The 23823-nt window shown below is 35.0% G+C and overlaps 1 protein-coding gene across 1 annotated transcript in view; it reads right to left on the reverse strand.

Moving 5' to 3' along the window:
• Positions 1 to 649: 649 nt before the first annotated feature.
• LOC120628984 (G-protein coupled receptor Mth2-like) overlaps positions 650 to 23823 on the reverse strand; it is a 39478-nt gene continuing 16304 nt past the window's right edge. The window contains exons 3-8 of the mRNA XM_039897693.1: positions 23147 to 23338; positions 6363 to 6441; positions 3585 to 3766; positions 2128 to 2299; positions 1658 to 1843; positions 650 to 1460 (exon numbers count right to left, since the gene is read on the reverse strand). Coding sequence (XP_039753627.1) covers positions 1328 to 1460; positions 1658 to 1843; positions 2128 to 2299; positions 3585 to 3766; positions 6363 to 6441; positions 23147 to 23338 — 944 coding nt within the window. The 3' untranslated portion in view covers positions 650 to 1327. The remainder of the gene's footprint in view (positions 1461 to 1657; positions 1844 to 2127; positions 2300 to 3584; positions 3767 to 6362; positions 6442 to 23146; positions 23339 to 23823) is intronic.

The raw sequence follows: 23823 nt of genomic DNA on the forward strand, positions 1-23823 counted from the left end.
AAAGAAAATTAATTAATACTTAACAACTTTATTTTTTATTAAAATTTAAATGTAGAATTTTTACAATTTTTAAAAAAACAATTTAAAATCAGTATAAAAAAAACCGTTTGAGCAAGATTTTTTTACGAGGGCTGAAGAGATAGCCAAAGACCCCTCCAATCATCAGATTCGATTTGGCACACGATGCACCAAACATCCTGTATAAGTGTTTTGTACCTACCATATTTTTTCCAAATAAAGAATTTGACAGCAGAAACTAATTATGATTGTCTTCATTCTTAATATAAACAACATTTCAAATAAAATAACGGGCAGTGATTTTCTTTTCCGATCATATTTTCACTGGAATCAAAGAAGGATACTTAGTCTAAGTTAAGCTTACAACTTTTAACAGAAACTAAAAGATACATTTAAAGGCTTTTGTTTTAATATTTGCCATTTTTATCACTTAATTAAACGGCTGTTTATAAGTTCACAGCGGAATTATTATCTTTAGATACCAATAACGATGTACATATGACTTGAACTGTTAATGACTATAGGACATCATTCACAGTTTCATGTAATTAAATAAAATAAAAAATGTACGCCAAACTGTTTACAAAACTTAAGCTTTTTTTTAAATCAACCTTTCATTTTTTTCTTTATTTTATAATTATCGCTAAAACAAATCTTAAATACACGTAAAATCATATGGTTCACGACAGTAATTATATTAAATGCATGTCATAGTTAAAGTGAAAAAAAAAACTTTGTTAGGTCGAATATCATCTCAGATCCTTGATTATTTTTTTATACATAATGTCGTTCATATTATTATAATTGTAATGCTAGAATGTTCTGTATGGTAATAGTAGGTTTCTTGTGCAATATAGCAACAAAAAATATGCTAAAATTGTATGATGTCCTTTCTTCAACTACATTACCTAAATATTGATATATAATTATGTCATATTAACGAACGCCTCGTTGCTTACTTTAGGTGGACTTACCATTAAAAAAATTATATAAACGTGACTAGCAATGCCCTACGTAAATACAAGAGGTATTAAAATTCTCGCCTCTAATCTAAAAGAAGAACATGTTTGTCAGCGTTGACTGAATAATTAATGCTAATTCCGTTATGCAAAAATCTCTAAACATAGTGCTGTCCTCTTGAATTCCCTGTGGAAAATAAAAGAACTGTTCATTCTAAATTCTGGTAGCAATGCGTTTAGAGTTTTGTGTTCAATGGAATTGACACCGTAATTCGGTGCCTTTTTGACATACATTTTTATTAATGAATAGACCAAACTCTGATCTAATTAACGTCTTAGCAGAATTATTATCAATGAATTTCTTTGAGTCGCATCCCAGATTCGTCAGCAGAAACTCTTGTATCTTCAGTAGGAGCTGAGCTTGACCGAGTACCCCAAGTTCCCAACGTGCTGTCTGCGGGTAGACCACGAACGCTGCGCCATCTGTAAGAAGTAATAAAAATGCTAATAAGTTTTCTGACAAATGTCATTAATATATTTTTGTGTAACGCTTGTTTTCAAATAATTAAAACATATTGGTACATCTACATGTAAATGTTTTATGTCCAAAATGTTAAAAAAATATACAAATCTGTCAATAAGTTATAATGCAGTAGATATGCTTTTGAGAATTTACTTACTTTTTAGCGATTAAGCTGCGTACTTTGTTTTTCCATACAAAAATAAAGAATATGTATATTCCGAGGGCGATATTCGACAGGTCCACTACGATCCAGTACCAATTTGAACCCCCCACTGCAAAACTTATCACTTCTACCGTCCAATTTACTCCCATGATTACGAACAACTTCAAATAAAGCCCGTATCTGAAATAAAATAGTTCACCTGAATCATGCACAAGAAATTAATTCACAGGTGTACCTGACCAGGTTAAACGGAGCATTTATAAAAAGTCATTGTTAAAGCAACATACACGCTCCGTGTTACGCGATAAAAATAATATTACTATAAACTTAAATGCACTAGACTTAGAAAGTGGTAATGACTAGAATAAGAAAGTGGTGCTAAGTAGATAGGTAGCACTATTTTTGGATTTGTCAGGGTTAGGTCGTGTAACAAAAGAGGGATCAGAATAATAATATATTTTCACCTTTGTTTATCCTTTTTCAATTTATCACTTCGAGAAGATTCAGCTCCCTTCAAAATAGCTGTTTCCTGTCTGATTGATCGTATTCGATTTGCTGTTACCGAGAAGAGTACCACGTTACACACGACTAACACAAACACCGGTATGAAGAAATACACGAGCTCGCTAAGCCAATCTGTAAACAAAATTGATCCTTTATTTATCTTGCTTTATGCTTTGCAAGGAAACATCTGGATTACTGCACAGGTGACGAAGACGAACTATCTATTATTATGGAAGCGATCATTTTATAGTTATGTGATAGAAGGAAGGTATAAAAATGTAATGTTTTTTTTAATTTGGGAATTTGAAAACATAAAAAATCATGAGACCACCGGCAGTTAATATGTTATATCATTTAATTAAGGGAGATCTATAAAGAAGAAAATATATAAAATTCCTACACCATGTCCGAATTCATGAGACCTACTGCAGTTAATATGTTATTCCTTTTATTAAGAGAGCTCTATAAAAAAATAAAAAAAAATCCTACACCGTGTCTTTTTAGTTTATTTTAGAGATTGGTAAATCTGTTATGATATAAAGTTGTTGGGAGCGTTTAGACATACAATTTTTGACATGTATTATTAACTCTGCAATATCTCTCTTTTATATTGGGATATCACCCAATGGACGTCCTGCGCTGGACCTAGGTTTAAGGATTTCTATATCCATAAAATACACGTCACTCACATGGAAACAAGAAATTAATAGGTAGAATCTAGTTATTTTCTAAGGATTACTCTACGTATTGTTCTGTCTGTGTCCAGAAGCTCCCTGCAACTCGTACGATTTCATCCGTCTACCCAGTTGTCTGGGCTATCCAGTGAGAGATCACTAGCACAGAGATTCTAGCACATTAGGCCCGTAGCGTCCATCGGTTACTTTACTATGCTCCACCTATTTCACTTAAACTAACAGACTTGTTGAGTGATTACTCTGGGTTCTTTTACAGATAACTTTAATTTTGATTACCCGTTGCCCGCATTCTTCGTCCGCGATTATTACGGTTTTTTAAAAATCCCATGTAAGCCAATCGGTCTCCTGTGATAAAAAGTCACATACGTTTCACCTCCGTCCTTTCAACTAACTCTATGTCAAAATTCTAGTTGATAGATTCATTAACAAACCAACTTTCGCATTTATAATATTAGTAAATATTTGTTCTCCAACCATTGCATTCTCTATTGCCCACCGAGTATGCAGATGATATATTAATCCAGTACGAGTTATAAAAACCTACCTTAAGTTTCTTATAAATCGTAATGGAGAATTTTATCATTTTATATAATCTGCATACCCTGTGCATACCCTCTATGCACGCCACTGCCTGAGCTTCCTTATCAAGCTCAAACTGCGTATTATGCCAATTAACTTTAGAATAAAATAATTTTATTAAATAATTAATTATTAGAACTTACTGTCGAACCAGCATCGCCGATGTCCAAACCCTGGTGTGATAATGTGGTCAGGTATATTCGTGCCGAATTGCATACCAATCGTAACTGCAGTGAGCAATGCCGGTACACCCCATGCGTATGCACCGTACATCGCAAATCGTTTTCTTTCTCGCCTCTTGCTTGAGCTACCGCCTCGATATCCACTAAAATATAACCAAAAGTTAAAATGAATTAATATTAACGAATTAATTTAATACACTATCTTATATAGGTATCCTGAGCCAAATTCTACATTTTGTCCATAACCTTTTTAATAAGTAATAATTAAAAATGATTTTAGGTGATTGGTGCGTATGTTTTAACGTAATTTTTTTATGGATGGCTATATGTTGCAAGTGGATAACTTCACAGTTAATTGACAAACTAAAGTAGACCCTCACGTACGTTCATAGGATTAAAAACTTTCCCTACAATATTATTAAAATATTTTACCTTTGTGACTGTTGCGAGGAAGCAAGGCTTCCAATCCTTTGAATGAATTGCAATAAACATACAATGTTGTGTAAATAAAAAAGCAAACCTTATGTACGTAACTCATTCACGGCCATCGACTTACATTGCAAACAATATTATACATTCCAGCTATAAAAGTGCAACAAAAAGATGTGGGAAACAAGCTTGGTAAATATATTTTATAGTATAACATAAATATAGTAAATAAGTACTTAGATACAGAAATAAAAAGTTACTAACAGCAAGAAGATTTAATATTATGAACTAAATCTTTATTATAGCTACATAATGGTTATAGCGTGTATGTTCTACAAGCTGTAGGTACAATGTTACAGCTTTATAACAACTTTTTAAGTCATTTTATTCAACAAGTGTTCTTATAATCTAGTGATAATTCTGATAATGTTACTTCAATAGGTACTATTTATTTATTGATAAAATTTCTCATCATTCTTAAAACTTGTACCTACTGATAACAATTATATATTATCATTATTAATATCAAATGGAGACATTGTGGTAATATTATATTTAGAATTTTGCAATATTTACTTTCATTCTATACACGTTTATTATTGATATTACGAATATGTACCAGCTTAATTTACGAGATTATTATCAAAATATTAAATGCTAAGATTGTATAAATAAAAAATTAATGAATATGTGGAGGGTTTTTTTTAAATTATAAAATACTTTTTTACATTGATTATTCTAATTATACAGATTGCTTTCTACTTCGAACTACCGTGCTCGAATAATATCGTGCTATAGCTAAATCTATTTGCTGTAATTGTCTCAAATATTTTTTTTTAATTTTTATAAAAGTCCCTGTGTAGCCCAAACAAATTTATCAAAAAAATTATAAATAATTTCAACTAATTATAAAAAAAAGTCAGTAGCATAAGTCATAATAAAATTTAAATAATGTATAAATAATTTCTACTAATTTAAAAAAAAGTTATTGTGTAGCCATGCCGGTATCACGGACTTAACGCACAACATAACTGTCAATTACTGGAGCTTGCGACCATCGATGTAAAGTATGCACTGAGCAATCTGTGACCACAATAATAATCTGTAGTTTGGACTAAGTTATTCTTCCTTTATTGTAAAGCTTTATTACATGAAGAGAAAAACATACAAAAACTGTTACACGTAAATAAATAATTGCTAATCCTACGTAATTTCGTGCTTCGTGGGCGAGAAATGTTATTTGAAGATTAACCCATTTAAATAATAATCAGGAAATAACTCTCTTCATGTAAATTTAAAAAAAAGCTACTAAAATGGTAGATATTTATTTTATTATAACGACACGTTATGATCAGTCTATACTTTATATACAATGCTTATCTGAGACCTACGGATGGGGCCGGCAGACTAGAGGGACGGGCGCAACGATTCTGAAATCCATTTTACAATTATTAAAAAAATTAGTTTAATAAAAACAAGACGAATCAGATTTTTCAGATAGCACAGTTCATTGAATAAAATCAGATATTTTAAACAGTATTTTTTTAAAGAATATGTTCATGATCATTATAGTATTTTTATCATAAAAAGAGTGAAATAGTGCTGGTACCATTGATATCTGCTGGTGCATGTTTTCGCATTGATATCTTATCGACGCCCGATGAATAAATGTGTCATCCAACGAGCTCCGTGCTGGCAAATTAAAGCAGTTCCCTTGCAAATTCAATAGCTAATTTCATTGTACACGAATCTCTGAACTATACCAAAATGGCAGAACTAAAGAGGTAAAGCTGTCCTTTTCTACAGGGCACATTGTGAAAAGAATAGCAACACTTTTACAATCAATTTTTTTTTAAGATTTGTGTATAACAGAATTGAGTAAAATTCGTTATATTTTATTGTAATTGATTGCGTACGGATGAATAACTGAGAACACGTCCGCGTCAGATAAAACTTGAAATATTTTATGGAGAATGCATAAATTCTTTATCTCCATGCCCACGACGTACTTTCTATGCGCAGACGATGTAGAAAACTCAGACAGTAGAAGTCCAAAAAGCAGATGATTTTTGCATAAAAATGCAAAAATCATCTGCTTGGTTATACTTGGTTATAGCGCAAATAAAACCGCATAGGAAACACCTATAGCTGGTGAGATATAGATAAGGAATTGAGGCACTGAAGAGTCATTTCATGTCAATTTTAAAGAATAACTCCCATCGAAATTTAAACCGGACTAACAACAACATTGTTTTAGTAAAACATATTTTAACTTAAATAGCTGTTACGTTTTAGAAAAATCATATCTACCTGAAAGTTCTCCAGATGTCGAAGCACATAACGTTGAGCCAGAAAAAGCTGCTTTGGAATGCGTAATATATGATGAAGGCTGAAACAAAACAAATGTCAGTTTTAAATACTTCCGACTATGCCTGCTTAACAAGTATCATAAAATTTAAATGTGGCACATCTGTTGACTGTTGGTAGTAAATCGACCCTAGACCATCACGACAAATAACATGACTTGTCACTTCTGACAGTTTGGCAAAGTCATGTTATTTGTCGCTGCTTCACGCCACTGCTTCATCAATTTTTCTCAGAATTATGAATTATATTAATTAAAATAATAAATGATTGTGGCTTTTCGAGTAGATACTTTGGAACCGTAGGGACCGGGAGCCCGATCTTAAAGAATTGTCAAAAAGGGTTAACCAGTCCTCCGGTGCACGGTGATCCTAGAGCTGACAGTTACTTTGAATGGCAGTTTGACCATTCGAAGGGGCAATGCTGCTAGTATCTTAGGCACTCCTCGCTGCGGCGGTTTCGAAGAAGTTATAGATTTTACTTAGTTTTATTTTGGTACTTAGGTTGTCTTTGGTTATTTTTCGTTTATGAAATATATTATAAATAGGTATATAAATATTTATAAATAGGTATATGTTCAAATTAAATAATTTGTCTATTTATGATTTAAGATATTTAATTAAATAATAAGAAGAACATTATAATAATTAAATAGAAGAATATTACAATTAATAAAATTGTGCACACATACACATTACACACATATACATATTTGGACAAAAACACGCAAACACACACATACACACCAAGATCCACTTAATCGTTTTCCCCTACAGCGAGGCCTCCTAGGCACTGATTACCTACAAGGAGGTCTCCACAACATTCGTTTACTCCTTATGCAAGAAAGGAAATAAACGTTTTTTTATGATAATGATGAAACTGCATTGAAGTAGCGCGAGCTCTAAATCCCTTACTCCTGTAAAGCCTCTGATCCCAGCATGATAATGAATCGCTAGTTTTCTGAATAAAAAATAGTTTTCTATGATGCGTCGCACAATGTGACCAAAGCAACATTTCAAAAACTGTTCTATAAGTAGAGTCGTAGTTGAAACCACATTATAGGTCAATAAATTAATGCCATGATTGATTTAGTAGCCAATTAGCTGCAATTAAAGTAGATACTATATTTCGCGATATATTTTAGGATGTCGATCTAAGTACGACTTAGAACTACCTCGTAATTATTTGATGGTAATTTTACATGCCACCAGGTTTATTTTGAGCGCAAAGCTAACTATACCTACTTGTATCATGTACCTATGGTAGACAAAAATCAACTACTCAACTACTTATTTTAGGTTATGAAAATTAAGCTTAATTTGGTATACTCTGCGAACAGCAGGAGAATCTGTATGGTGTAATTTATAATTACTTCAATCCGTATAATCCACGCCAAACAGATCCTCGGCAATGTACGCACGCACGTTTCGCTCCGAAACCAGAACATCCTCAGGAGATGTTGACTTTACAATGAATAATTGTTAAGCTAATATATTATGGATTTCCGCTAAGTAACGCCTACTTCTATCCAATAGTTATAGGTATACACTTTAGTCTTAGTAGTCTGCCACGACTTTGACCGCGTACATCTTCTGATAAGTAGGTAAAGTCTCAAACTAATTTTTTCTCTAGCTTGCTTTCTCTTGCTCGAATCCTAAGGGTCATATCTAGCGTGATATGTTTACATACTATAAAAGTTCCCCTCCGCGTCTGTATCGGTCTGGGCAAGATTTCACTAATCACATAAAGTGACTAATGAGGATGGTTTTAGTGTATAATTATGGTTATCTGTAAATTGGCTGAAATATAACGATGTTTGTTAAAGATGTCGAAAAAATCATACCCTTAGTGGTGTGCGCCGCGAAAATTATTTATGATGCATAAAAATAATGTGCTATATGTTTAAAGTAAGGTAATCTTAGTTAAGGGGTAAAGTAAGAAAAAACAAACAAACATTCGCATTTTTCGTCTTGTCTTCTTGATCTTCTTGATTGTTGGCATAGAGTTAGGTGAGTAACAAAGGCTACTTTTTATTCCAGAAAATGGTTTCCACAAACAAACAGAATTTGCAAAAAGCTGTAGATAAACGCGGGCAACAATAAATGCGGCAACAGCTACTGGAAAATAATTTCCGAGCCTCAGCATAGCGATAAATCCAGTTTAAAATAATAAAGTTAATCGGCTTATTACGATTTTGGCTACACCTGCCACCTGCGGTAAATAATAGAATCTATTTTTGAAACTAAAAACTGCTGCTCTGCGGTGAAACTAGGCAGCAATTTATAGTATCAGATCTTGTTTAACAGTGGCATACCTACCGTACATACCGTTTTAAAGCAATAGGTACCTAATCTAGAAATTAAAAACAATGATATCTTGTGTTCTTATCACGATAAAATTAAAAGGTACTTAGGTACCTAAATATTGCTCACCGCCGTGTTTTTAATCTTCGCTTGGTCGTGACCCATTTTCTGCTATTTATTGAAACAACATTTTTGTTCTCAATTCAGCTTGGTATTAAATAATTTTAATATTATTGAAGGGAAACAGACGATGACAATCCACCAGGCAAGTGGCACGTACTGAGCTTTTTATAAATATTGGTAACCATGAAATTATTGGAAAACGGGTATTTCATCTATCAACTCATGTTATAAAAAGGAAAGATTTGAGTATGTGTTTGTTTATTTAATTTGCTAATCGATAAACTTTGAAATTACCGAAACGATTTTTATAATTGTATCACAATTAAAAGGTATTATATCCAGAGGAACCATATATTTAATTTTAGTAATAATAAGATAAAGATAAAAATCTGAAATTATTTTATCTGTAAAAAAAGGCAGTAGATAAACGTTCGCAATCTGTTTTATCCGCGTGCGTGTTCTAAATAGCAAATCACATAGTTCATAGCAAAGCACATAGATCGGAGAAAGGATGGTCGTTGGAGTCCCAAGGTGCTGGAATGGCAGCCCCGCACGGGTAAACGCAGGATTGGTCGACTACCGGCGAGGTGGACGGACGACATTAGGCGCGTCGCAGGTAGCCGCTGGATCCAAGCGGCACAAAACGGAAAACCGTGGAATTTGGAACTCCCTACAAAAGACCTATAGGCTAGGCTATATCTAGCAGAGGACGTCTATCGGTTGATATGATGATGATGACGTATACAGACTAATTCATTGCGGGTCGCAGTTTATTATGAATCAATTTTTGAGATAATTTTCATTAAGGAATTTTCTAGCTTTGCTTCTTACTTCTTGCAAAGCGTTTCCTTGGCCTAGGTACGTGTAAAAAGGTATTTAAATCGCACATCACACTCCGGAGTAGGTAGACTGATAAATGCTTAAGTGCTTCCTTACATATATTATAAATGCGAATGTGTGTTTGTTTGTTTCTCCTTCTTTAACGTCCTAACTAAGCAACCAATGAACTTGATTTTTGGCATAGAGTTAGTACAACAAACTGAGAGTAACTTTAGTACTACTACTACTACTACTACGAAACAAACGATTTACAGTGGATTTGCAAAAAAAAACAGTAATAAATGCGGACCAAGAACGCGGGCAACTTAATATTTTAATAAGTAATTTTTATCTTAACTCCAACATATTTTTGCTGTGCATTAGAAGTTCCGGAAGTAAAAGAAAAATAAAGGAAAGAACTTCAGATGTGATTTATTTTATTGCTGGTGCCCTGGTCGGTAAAATGTTTGCATGTGTCAGGAAATATGCCCGAAAATATATTGTTCGATATCAACGAATCGTTTACGAAATAGTTCGCGCTATTTTTACACATCGGTATTGATAGCCCACGAGTTGGCCTAAACTCCTCATGGCATATGCAACGTGTAACAGAATTACGAAAGAATATTGAAGGATGCATAAGTATGCACTCTGTAAAAATATTAAAACAAAAGAAGCATATTTATTTTGCCATACAAACGAATTAAAATCATTGTTAAGGATGACTAAGAATTAATGACAACCCTATTTAGCATAAAAGACCGACTTGCACACCTACCGACCGACCGACCGACCGACCGACTTGTATACCTACTATACGCGACGCGTACCTAATAAAGTGAAAGGTCACATGATTTAATTTTGCTTGTGATGTTAGGGCTGTATCTGATTTCTTTCAGTATAAACTATGGCAGCGGTTTACTCAAAAACTATTCGGTTATCGGTTTCGTAGATAAGTCTCAGAGACAGTACCAGTGGCGTGCATAGAGGGTATGCACAGGGTATGCATATGACATAAAATGGAGAAAATCTCCAGAACGAGTTTTTAAAAACTTAAGGATATGCATTGTAAGAGTTATGAAAAGCCTATCCTTAAGTATTTGTAACTCGTTTTGGAGATTTTCTTCATTTTGTATCATCTGCATAACCTGTGCATACCCTCTATGCACGCCACTGGACAGTACATAATATACCTCTAAAGCCTGTGCAGTATTATTTCGGTTTTCATTTACCTGTATGTAAATTGACTAAGTACGTTTATTTAAGTTGCTATGTACGTAAACAGTGGCGTGCACAGGGTTTTTACCCATAAGGAGGAAGAAGGCATTAGAAAAATACCGAGAAAATACCTAATCCGCTCGTTAGTGATTATGAGCCGCTTGCACCCACTTAAAGCTCTGTGTTCCTCAATGGTGCTTATTCCTATATTTCCCACTTCTCTTTGCTGCCCCCTTATCAGGGGTACAGATAGGAATACAAAAATAACCTGTAGATGCTCGCTATGTTTTTGCGTATTCCCCGCACTTTAGCTAGGTTTTTCCCACCAATCGTAAATCGAGGTCGATAAGACCCTGGCCGACGGCTTTGGGCAAAATCTCGGAGGTTGTTGGTACCTATATGGTTCATAGGTAAAAGAAAAGTCGTCTGCACTCTTCGACTGTCTGATTTATTTTTTACAGGACATGAACAGTAAATAAATGATTGAAAACTGGGTGGCAGAACTGTTTTAGTTCTCTGTTATTTAAACGTCAGCGTTTAGAAACCTAAAAATGTATCGATAGCGTCTCGCATAACTGTTTGCAGTACCTAAGAGGATTATGATTAGTATAAGTTTGATCATCGAACTGGACTGCTTTTAGTGTACTCCACGTTCAAGCATATTAATTTTATTTTGCACAAATTAAAACGGTACCAAGCATCAGTTTCTTACAAATCCGATTAAGATGACTTTATCATTAAGAGACTGATGTTATTTTTTTATTCTTATTTACTTATAATCTTTGTGCGTTACTTTCGGAGGGAGGGAGGGACTTTTTCCATAGGAATAAACAACGTAGAAAATCCACCCCTGGTAAAACCACTCAATAATCGACTAAACCTTGACAAGGCCTATCATTCGTTTAATGAAGGCACACCTAGTAAAATTAATGTAGGGTACATTAATTAATTAGCTAATACCACCAGGACGCTAATGATGTGAGTATGGTTTTAATTTTTTTTCATGAAAAGGTAGGCTATGGGAGCGGTTAAAACAAATTTGACCGACACTGATTTACGGATATTGTAGCATGGAACTTTTATTATGATATAGCCTCTGGACAAGTTTTAAAATTACCCATATTAATATCTTTTATCATTTAATAATATGTTATGTTTATAATCTGAAATTGTGACTCTATATGTACCTACTTGATGAGAGTTGGTACCCATATAGCTGGAGAAGGATACCATAAAATTTTACCTGGAATTATAATTTACCCCGGAAAAGCTGTTGGTAAAAGATAGCCGCGTAAAAAAATTGCATTACCTATAGATGGCTTGATCGCTTTTCTTATCTTGGTGATATTTTGTATAGAAATAGAGTTTCCACTGAGACGGCCTAGGACACATTTTACACTGACAATGTAAAGGGTTTCTAGGTGATTTTAAAGAACCGAAATTAGACTTGATTGTAAATTCTATGTACCTACTGCAATAAATTGTTAAAAAAGTTTTGCTGACCCATATACCTTTTGTTATGAATAAGAAAAAATAACACATTTTATGTCAGAAATTAAAAGTCGATTTCAGGCATCAATAAGACTATCTAATAATGAGACAATTTATTAATATAAACCTTGCCCTGAACATCATGTTATTTGGATGTGTACTCAAGTTAGGTTATGGGATAAGGTTAATGAAAAGTTTATATTACGTGACGTACATGAGAGGTCTATGAGTAAAGTATGCGCAAGGCCAATACAACATTACCTACGTTACGATCTCAGACTCTACACACGCGTACTGCATTAGAACTGTACTTCAACTGCTAAATTGGTGTTAGGATGCAGTTGGACGGTTGACTTAACTGCATCAAAATTGCAAACTTTTAGCGCAGTTTGCTTTCAGTTGGTGTGCAGTTCCATCGATTGCAAGTTGTGCTTCTAGCTGCATGGTAGTTATGAAGTCTTAGTAGTTGAATCATGAAATTACGATAGATTCAGTGCCACGTAGCAAAAGTAGCAATTGTTACGGACCCTGCGCGAAAGGGGGCCCCGTGTTTTTAAGTCTTAATTTTTTTTTAGAGGGTATACATACATACATACACATACATACAAACATACACAACACACATACATTCAGAGCCATAGCAGATCAAGGGCTCCATAAAAGAATTTGCTACAGGCCCCGCGCCTGATAATCCGGCACTGCATAGAATCCGAATAAATAGAACTACACGATCACTGACATTTTACCACTTTGACGGCCGATTGGCGCAGTGGGCAGCGACCCTGCTCTCTGAGTACAAGGCCGTGGGTTCGATTCCCACAACTGGAAAATGTTTGTGTGATGAGCATTAATGTTTTTCAGTGTCTGGGTGTTTATATGCATATTCTAAGTATTTATGTATATTGTTCATAAAAATTTTCATCAGCTATCTTAGTACCTAAAACACAAGCTACGCCTACTTTGGGGCTAGATGGCAATATGTGTATTGTGCAGTATATTTATCACTGAAAGTGCACTGCGCAGTCAGTTTGCAGTTTTTTGGAATTTGCTAGAGCTAACCGCAGTTTTGCAGACACATAAACGCGTAGCGGCAGCCACGGTAAATTTTTATTACACGTTGTAAACTTGTACCTATAATCGCGAAGCACGCACGATTCGCTCATATCCATTTACATAGGGACGGAAGTATAATTTCCGAGTAAAATGTTATGGAAACGGAACCAATAGGTAGTAGGGAATATCATTTGTTTAATGCAGGCACACCCACCTGGCTGTAATTGAATTAATTAATGTAATAAAAATAATTGCAAACGGACCGCCCCGGGGCTGATGTGATTATATCCATGCGTGTAAACGTGAATATAAATTAGTTTCTTACACATTAAATCGTAGTTTATGAGCTTAATTCGGTGATTTGTAATTCGGATATTTGTGTAAGGAAATTCTGATTTCGTCAGCATTTTAAAACATTATTCTGTCATGCGTAAATGAAGACGTGTGCTTTTTTCTACTAGGTACAAGTGAACCCTTGACTTCAATCTAATCTGATGGTAAGAGATTATGCAGTCTAAGATGGTAGCGGTCTAACCTATTACAGACATGGCAGTTATATAAAACCCATACATACCCAGTGACATGCAATTCATGCATTCACAAAAGCACTGCCTACCCTAAAATTTATATATAAATCGTATCGGAGGAGGGTTTTTGCCGTTTTATACAATTTTCCCGCTGTATGCATACTCTGGTAAGTAACCCAGTGCACTGTGCATATAGTTTTTACATGGCATCGTGTCAAAATTCAAAATTCAAAATTCATTTATTTCAAGTTGTAATAATATAATCACTTTTGAAACGTCAAGTCTGTCTGTTTGTAGTGAGTGTACTACCGGAAAACTACTGTCGGAAAGCTAACTCGCTTAGCAGCACGTCTTTGTCGGGTGGAGTGGTAACTAGCCACAGCCGACCAGACGCAGTTGATTATTCCTGGGTGATTCGAATATCTGTGATTCCTGACAAATATTCGAATCACCCTGGAATCGAACGTGGAAACTCTTAACAAAAAAACAACCGGCTAAGTTTATTGTGAGCTTTTTGTTAGATCAGGGCGTGTTTTGAACCCTCGCAGCTTTAGTTATATATTAAACATGTATCGTACGCATGAAAAGTGCCAATATTTTTCTTTGACTTACTTATAAGACCACAACACCACACCAGGGCAGCGTCGTGCTTCCAAGTAAACAGCTGTCGTGCATAAGCAAAAACAACAAGTAAAAAAAATGCAAATATAACTCAAAAGTTATTCATTGAATTGAGTGGCATGGGGCACCATCTTGGACATGATGCTTTTCTTCCATAATTTTCATTTTAAAAACTGTGACTGTACTGAGTCACGGAATGAACAGTTTCAACGATTTTCAAAATGGTTCGTTCAACGTATCGCGGGCACATATTACTTTTTGAAAATTTGTTACAGAATAGACTCGACTTAGAGAAAATAACATTTAACTGTTCGTGTGAATGAATGAATGATTGATTTGTAATTCTAACACAAACTTAATTTTTTTTTTAATGAATGTAGTTACAATTAATTGCTGGTGTGTCTTATGAATAAATAAATATACAGGCATAGCGATATAGTGGTGTCACCCTGGCCGGCAAGATACCCGATAGAAAACTTATGGGGTTAAATGGTACAGCGATGGAAAAATAGAAATGAAAGAACCAAAGAGGCTTTAGAAAACCACTGCCGAATTATTTGGGAGGACATTAAAGACACGGATCTATACTCTAGCTCTAGCTAGTGGGTTAATGAGAAATAGGTTACAATGTGTCATTGAAACTAATGGCTACCTATTGTAAATAAATGTCATTAAAATTATTCATACTTTCATTAACTTCTGTTTGTTATTCTGGTTGTTCTCATTTTATTTTTGTATTAATACATTTCGTAACATTGCATTGATGGGATAGAAAAAAATCGATAGCAACTAGCACTGTTTCTTGCACTGTTATGTTGGCATAATGGACTCTCGCAGTACTAGTGCAAGCGAAAACTGACACTAAGGTTACGAACCTTTCATTCCGTGACTGTACATCATTTGGCATTCTATCTGTATTTATTGGAGCACGTAACGGGCTTAAACCAATCGCACCATCGGTTCTGTAAAATTATTTCGATATGAAGAATAAAAGATTCCCTGACCGACTTCGGCCACGGTGCTGTCAAGCTCTAGAGAGGTTTTACAACTACGCAGGAGGTATTATAGTGCACAAGTGTGTGCGGACAAAGGTAGATGTCTTTTCATTCTCTGGACGGCAGATCCGACACGACCGAAAAGAGTTAAGGTTTATAAGGTATAGGTATAGATATATATAATAAGGCCACTTTACGTCCATGAAATGTCTTTTTTATTATTTTGATGTTTTTATTTACAATTTTAACACCGTTAAAAATCCCAAATGCTGTGAGACCAATACTCACGGTTATTTTCTCGAATACCTACCTTTTACCTATTTCTAGAGCTCTGGCACTAATGATCTCTCCGAACTTCCAAAGACTTTTATCACAGCAACTTTCAAGTTGATTGTTTTGGAGTCGGTTTAGTTAATGGAGTAAAATAAAAGTTTAAATTGCAAAGAAAGTAGTAATTAGGTAAATTGTCGGCTCATTTCAATTATTAATAAAGCCTGAAAAATAAATTAAATATTTAAAAACATATAGAATGGAAATATAGAACTTATTCTAATAAAACACGGTAAAGAACAATATAAAAAAAACCGCAATACGTGGCAATCACTTATTTCCGTCTTTGTTTGCAAAGGCCTTATAAATTAAAATGTTATAGGCGACCTAATGGTACAATACAGTAGAGTACAGTACAGTGTAGTATCGCTATACAGTGAACACTTGACGGGTTTAGTTATACGGGTATGGCTACAAATATTTTTTTCTTTCACTATAGGTGTTGATGCAGTCTTAAATAGAAGCTGTGGTGGTGGGTGAACCTACTATGGGGCCTTATGAAAGTTATATTAAGCCCATATCCCTAATCGGTTTCTTCGCGGCTTTGAACCGGAAACCTAAATGTTTGTAGGTATGTATTTTGTATGCTCAAAAACACACAGTGTTTAACGGCATACAAATTACTTAGATTTGATTTGATTCAACATGCGTACGTCGCTTAACATATTGTATTATACCTACTATGTGCTTGCATAATGTGTTTGTTTAAAAGTTTGCGATTGCTAGTTGTATCACATGCCATAGTTAATTTGCTATTTGTATTAATGTCCATATAGCGTGCGCATTTGTCGCCGTTTGTCCTGCATTGTTTAGTTTTTTCATTGTTTCATTTTGTTGCACTTGAACTAGAAATGGAATAAGGTAAATGTAGCTCGATGTAACAGTAGCACGCAAAGAATAACCAACTGGTTTTTTAAAATCGACGAAGGTCAAGGTAAGGTTGGAATGGATATCATAAGGTTCCAAACACATGATGTTGTTTATCGGATCCTCTTCGTCATCAGTCTACAGTGGCGTGCACTTCATACACACACAAAAGCACTGTCTAACCTATAATTTTTGTACAACTCTTAATGCGAAGGATTCTTCCATTTGGTGGTATCTTCCTTCTTTATGCATACCCTAATCAAAAACCATGTGCACGCCACTGCCAGTCTATTAACGTCCTAATGCGGGTTTCTAGGTGAAACTTCACGCTGCTCTATTCACTCTTGATTTGAAGGTGTGATAATATGAGTATATTATACCAAAGAGGAAGTTAGGTAATACCGTTTCAAATAAAAATAAAAACATCAGTCTATAGACAATTGCTTAAATACTTAAACTTGCTAACAAGAACATAAAGCAAGGATATAAGTAAAGAATGAACAAATAGATACTTCCTTTAGCTAGGTAGGTACTTAAAGTTTTTATGATCTAGAAAAACGTATAGAATTCTCGAAGAAAACAACACTTACGGTTAAGAGTCCAATAACATACGGGATATGTTGAATATAAACTTTTGTGAGGAAATTAATTAACTCTACGATTTATAAGTACTAGTAATCCTCACGGTTCTTTCAATATAAGTTTACTAATTTAGTATATAAATATAAAAGGAAGAGTGTGTGGGTATGTTCCGTATAGGCTCCGAAACGGCTGTACCGATTTCAATGAAACTTTCAGGGAATCTCCGGATTGACCTGGCGAGTAATCCTGTAAAGTTTGGTGACGATCGGAGCAATCCTATTTTTGAACTCTCAAACTGTCAAATACAGCTTTTATTTACTATGATGATATTCTATTGTTGGGTGAACATGGGTGTAGATAATGATCTTCACCCGATCGAGAAGAGAATAGAAGACAATGAATACGGAGATAAATAAATGATTTAATATATTATGAGACTTAAATTAAAAATGTAATGATGTAAGTTTATTGTTTAAGTAAAATAAAGCAAAATCTAGCCCGGCGAAGCGGGCTGGGTACGCTAGTTTAGTATAAGTTACAAAATTAATTCACCTGATCTATCTTTACTTATAATAAAACTGTAACGGGTAGATTTCTGTACATTGAAGGGCATTTTTTGGAGGGCATTTTATAACCGATACTTAACCAAAAAGTGTAATTTTTTTCTGTCTGTCTGTATGTTTGTGTGTGGGCCGCGCATCACGCTGAAACTACTGAATGAATTCACATGAAACTTCCCACGAATTGAGGTTACACTACGAGGTAGGTCACTTAGGATACTTTTTATTCCGTAATTCAGCTCAGTTCATTTGGGAGAGAGGATGAAAGAGTTTGACGATTTTAAACCATAACTCCGTTAAATGTTAACCGATCTAAATGAGTATTTTTAACTGGATATAACTATCAGTTTAGTTTGCTTCCAAATTTCACTTTCTGATGAACGTGATTGGAGATCGAGGACAGAACTCCTCAGAGGATAGCATCAAACCACTCAAGGTTTAACGATACTGAATACATAACTAACTTAAGTGCTAGGATTGAATGAAAAACGTTAAAAAAACTCTTGGTTAAGCATGCCAAACAACTAACAGTAATATTTTAGATTTAGAGCCACACATTATTAATGCAGTCATTTGTTACAGGGAATTCAAAGTATTTTAAATAAAGCAAAACGGGAGTAAGTCCTCGAGACAGGCATTTTCGATTAGAAATGTTTATGTGATTGAAGGTTACAAATAGTAGGTTATTAAACCTCGAAGAGCAAAAAAGATATATTCGCCCACAGCTCAGTCGTTCGTTTAAATATGTTGAAATACTATCTGTACTTAATATCATAGGTTTGATTTGGCACTTCCAGTACTATTAAAAAAACTATACCTACGTTTGGTATCTGATTCCTTGAGGACGAGGAAGTAGACCTAGTAGACTGTGAAGCTACGCTGTGTCTAGTAACTCTCGCGGGCGAAGCCACAGGGCACATCTAGTAGACCAAATAAATATACCTCACTAGCTGTTCCTCGCGATTACACCCGCACTAATGATCGCAGTGATAAGTAACACAATTAATTAATTTGTCTAAAAACTATCTTCAAACATATATAGAACAATAATCATTAACATTTTGACCGTCATACAAACATACACAATAACTGTCAGCTTTTTAAGTGCAGATAGAAAAGATAACGATGTAATTTATTTCATCACACTCATTTAAAATCATTGCAACTAAATATCCCAGTGACCTACCTACAAGTTTTCCAATATTAGTTTGTTTCTATAGTACCAAATAGATATGATTGCTACTACAATGCTAATAATTATGCCCATAGATGACGTGGCCTACGGTGGAATGAGTACCTACTTATCACCACTAATAGCGTCGGGTAATCAACCTGGATGGATGTCTGGAAGGACGTTAGGAAGTTAGAATTTCGCATCTATCAGTATCAGCTCTCAACACTAACATCGAATAATAAGTGTTGTGAGTTATGACCAAATACATTCCTTACATTTTTTATTAATTTCTAGGGGTCAGGTCAGTGGGAAAGGAAGGAAGGGTCTGATAGATGGTGAGTATTTGAGTCACCTTCGTTTCGCAGACGATATTATTATATTTGTACAAGATGCAAACGACCTTGGCATTATGGTACAGGAATTAGCACAACAAAGCTGGTTTATTCGTAAATACATCCAAAACCAAAATTTTAACAAACTCAGACAAGATAGATATTCAAGTAGATGGTCAAAATATATAGTACGTGGAAGACTATATATACCTAGGTCAGTCAGTTTCTTTCGATAACTGTACTGAGAAAGAAATTCATAGGTGAGTTGCCATCGCATGGAAAAAATATTGGAGTTTTTTTACTATTATGAAAAATAAAGAGAATAATTTTAGCAAATTTATCTCTTTATTTTTCATGACCAAGGAGGTCATGAAAAATAAAGAGATAAATTTAAAAATAAAAAAGAAATTTGTTGAGGTAGTGATTATGCCATCTCTAACATACGGTTGCCAAACATGGTCATTAAGAAAAGATGATGAAGAAAAACTGGCAATCTGCCAAAGAAAAATGGAAAGGAGCATGTTAGGTTTAAGGGTAAAAGACCGAGTAAGTAACAAGAAAACCAAACTTGTAGATGTAACGAAAAGGATAAGAATTTTGAAATGGAATTGGGCAGGACATGTTTGCCGGTTGCAACCAGAGAGATGGACCAAGAAAGTGACTGAGTGGGTTCCAAGAAATGAAACGAGGAAAAGAGGGCGACCAAGAAAGAGGTCGCGAGATATTTTCCATCAGAGGTGTGGACCGGATTGGATGCGAAAGGCTCGCGACAGAAAACTTTGGCGAGACTTGGGGGAGGCCTACGCCGTAGAGGCGACTTAAACGTAAATGTGTTTTTGGTAAACGTAAAGTTATTTGTAGTAAAAATATGTCAAAATATAGTTGTAATACGTTTAAGAAATAAAGGCTTTTTTATTTTTTTTTATTTTTTGGGGTCAGGTCCTAAATTAGGGGCTTGCTACTTTGTGCTGAGTAATTTAGCCCTCTATCTCCAATCACATTCATCAGATCTTCAGAAAACAGAGAGACAGACGAAAAAAATACAGTTTTGGCTTCAGAATCGTTGACGAAATTGTCCTCAAAAAATCTTTAAGGACTTACGTACAGTTTGGTGTTTTATGCTTAACTTTTATGTTGTTTATTTTAAGCAAATATTTGTTATACTGTTCCTTATTGTAAAACTGTTGCACGAAGCATGGCACCTATACCGCGTTCATAATCGTACTTCAACGCGCTGTACAACATTGTTTCATGAATAGTTGAGGAACACTGAGAATATTGATTAACCTTTATTTCAATATTCGCAGAGTATCGCTATAGTATATTAATATCGTGTCTTTTAGAATATTTCAATGTCATCTTTCATTAATTTGTGTTATAGTTATACATAAATTGTGTAGTTCCATCTAGTTAATGTAAGTGTAATAAAAAAAAATTGGGTGCAGAAGTCCGTAATTTAAATTGAAGGATGGACTCTCCTAACGTAGGGAGAGGTTGCAGGTTTGACGTCGGGATGCCACAGTAGCATGCGAAAGCGATCCTGTGGTGTCCCGGTATGGCGTAGAAGGTGCCGCTGGGTTTTAGTGGGTATTCTTACATACCCTTACCCATCTTAGTCCCACATAACCTTCCGTAAACAGTTTAGATAATTTCTTACCTGTCTCCGGGAGGGATGCGTCAATGCATTTCGCAGCGCAAAAGAAAAAACTACTACTACCGTACTAACAAGATGTAAAATTAAAAATAAATTCATATACAAAATGTTTTTGATTAAAAGTGAGGTTATATTCTCGAAAGGAAGTAATTTCTTAAAACTTCTTAATAGCTCAGTTTCCGGCGAGCTCTCTGTAAAATTGAGAGCACATTCTTTGATATTTAGCATCAAAGAGCTAAAAGGAAATGGATCGATAACAGTATATTGAAATCATAACTAATTCCTATTTTACTATAAGATAGATAGATACGTTCTGAATGGAATTTATCGTTACTATACGAATAAATTTGTAATAAGATCATAATTATTTCTTGCGTCCACTGCTGGACATAACTAGGTATTCTGTATCTATTTCTGGACTCCACGATGTTATGTGCCACTTGGACCCAGCGCCTCCTTGCGATTCGTTCACTTATACCCTTTTATATATAAATCGCAATAAGCCCTTTATTATTTTCGAACATAATATTCCTATACTCCATCACTATATTATACTCGTTATGTGGCACTTACGATGCCGAATCGAACAAGTAAATAGGTGCCATTACAGGTTCGGTTATTTATTGACGTAATACATTACACTTCAGCAAGGTTTACGTCCTACAACGGTATAAGGCTTATTAAATATTAACCTGGTCGTAATTCAAGAAAACGTAGTAGCGACCTTTACACTGGATCAATGTTGAGGTGAAAATAATTTTAGCTATCACAGGATAGGTATTTCTGTAGGCTGTAGCGTTAATCAGGTGTTTTCACCAAAATTACTCGTATTATAATATATTTTAAAGTAGATGTGCCCGCGGCTGCGCTCGTGTTACCTTAGTTCGTAGCCTTACCGTTATTCAATGTTTTTTTTCATGTCTTGGTGTAATCTATCTCTGAGCATTACGTTAATATTGATTTAGCGATCGGGCCAAACAAAGGTAAATTATACTACAAAACAAATAGCATTATGAAATACCTGGAAAACGTTTATTTTCTGAATTCGGATACCTGCCATATTTGGGACGCGAACCTTTTATGTAACAAACAAATAAACCGACACACTTTCTTATTTATAATATAGAACCAGTATCATTAAATATGAGCATGGACTAGCTATGCCCCACGTCAACTAGGGGTCGCAACGTATGCGATGGAGTAGATGGTTACGCCTATAACTCTACTATGGATAACCTACCAGTCTGCCAATCGACTACAACAATATGTTTTGTTTTTCACATCAATGATTATTTATGTGTGTTGTTTTTTTTATAGTAAGAACTGACGGGTCAAGCAGAAGACCCACCTGATGGTCAGTAGAAAACCATCGCCTATGAAGAGACCAACACTTCGCAGGGCATGTAAGGAACACGTCCTGCATCGTGCCGCGTTGTGTCCATCAACCTGAGGCGCAGGTGTTAAGCCTCATGTGCCTGTAATTACACCGGCACCCACGCTCTACAGACTGCAGCACAGTGGCGTGCACTTCATACATGCACAAAAGCACTGCATACCCTAAAATTTTTGTATTACTCATAAAGGGGAAGGATTTTTCCATTTTATACCATTTTCCTTCTTTATGCATACCATGGTAAAAAACCCTGTGCACGCCAATGCTACAGCATTTAGTTAATGCTGCTTAGCGGCAGACATAAGCATGTTGGTAGTAGTTCCCATGACGAGCTGTCATAAAAGTCTTTAACTACTACTAAGATATCGGCACGCACTTTAGTATACTAGAAATAAGAAAAGATGAACTCTAAAGTTTATGCTGTCAGTACTCAGTAACACGAATCTCCGATTTAATCAAAAACCAGCAAACGATAACCTTTAGTTACCTAATATTGCACAATTAAAACACTCCACAAAAACTTCAGGCTTTCAGGCACGACGCTCAGGCTGATAAAAATGCCTTATAGCGTATAACAGAAATATATGGAAACACATGAAAATACAGGTTATAATGCAGTAGGAACCAAGATCGAGGAAACAACTCAAGACAGAAGATTTTAAAAATGAATATTAAAAATTGTTCCTACCTATAACGAAGCATCCAGTCATTGCGACACCGACTCTCCCCGTGTGCAGTTTGAGGTACGCGAGGAAAGGGTAGGCCACGATGAGTCCTCCGCAGTACGCCATAAGGCACATGCCGTGTAGATTCCGCAGCTCCGGTATGAAGGCGTACACGAGGAATGTTGCCAAAAGAAATGGTACAGACAGCATAAGACCTGGAACAAATTATAGGGTTGAATTTTAACTTGTTTGTTTGTGACATTGAATATTCAACATTTTACATAGATGCTCTACTTGTTACTACTCTGTAACATCGGCAGCAGAGCGCGAACCACGACTCTATCGTGCGATCACTGACCTATTTGGTTTCACAGTGAAATGTCACTTTACATTTTTTGTATGAAATGAATTAATACTGAATTTTGAAGAGTCGTAGAACAAAAGTTGTTAGTTTTAATGATATGAACTACACGGCGAAGAGCGTTCTTGTAATTTTATTTAACCCTTTATGTATTTCTTTTAAGAAAGCTATGATAACAGTCGTTTTTATAAACTAGGTGTTGTTTAATCCACTTTCGTTTCCGTTTTTCAAAAATACTGGCGTCCCGGGTTAAAAATTATCCTACGAGTATGTTATTTCATCCATTAATATCCATTCATCATGGATCTGTGCAAAATTTCGTCAAACGTTTAGCTCGCA

Source organism: Pararge aegeria, chromosome 13 (assembly GCF_905163445.1).
Source record: "Pararge aegeria chromosome 13, ilParAegt1.1, whole genome shotgun sequence".
NCBI classification, from domain to species: domain Eukaryota; kingdom Metazoa; phylum Arthropoda; class Insecta; order Lepidoptera; family Nymphalidae; genus Pararge; species Pararge aegeria.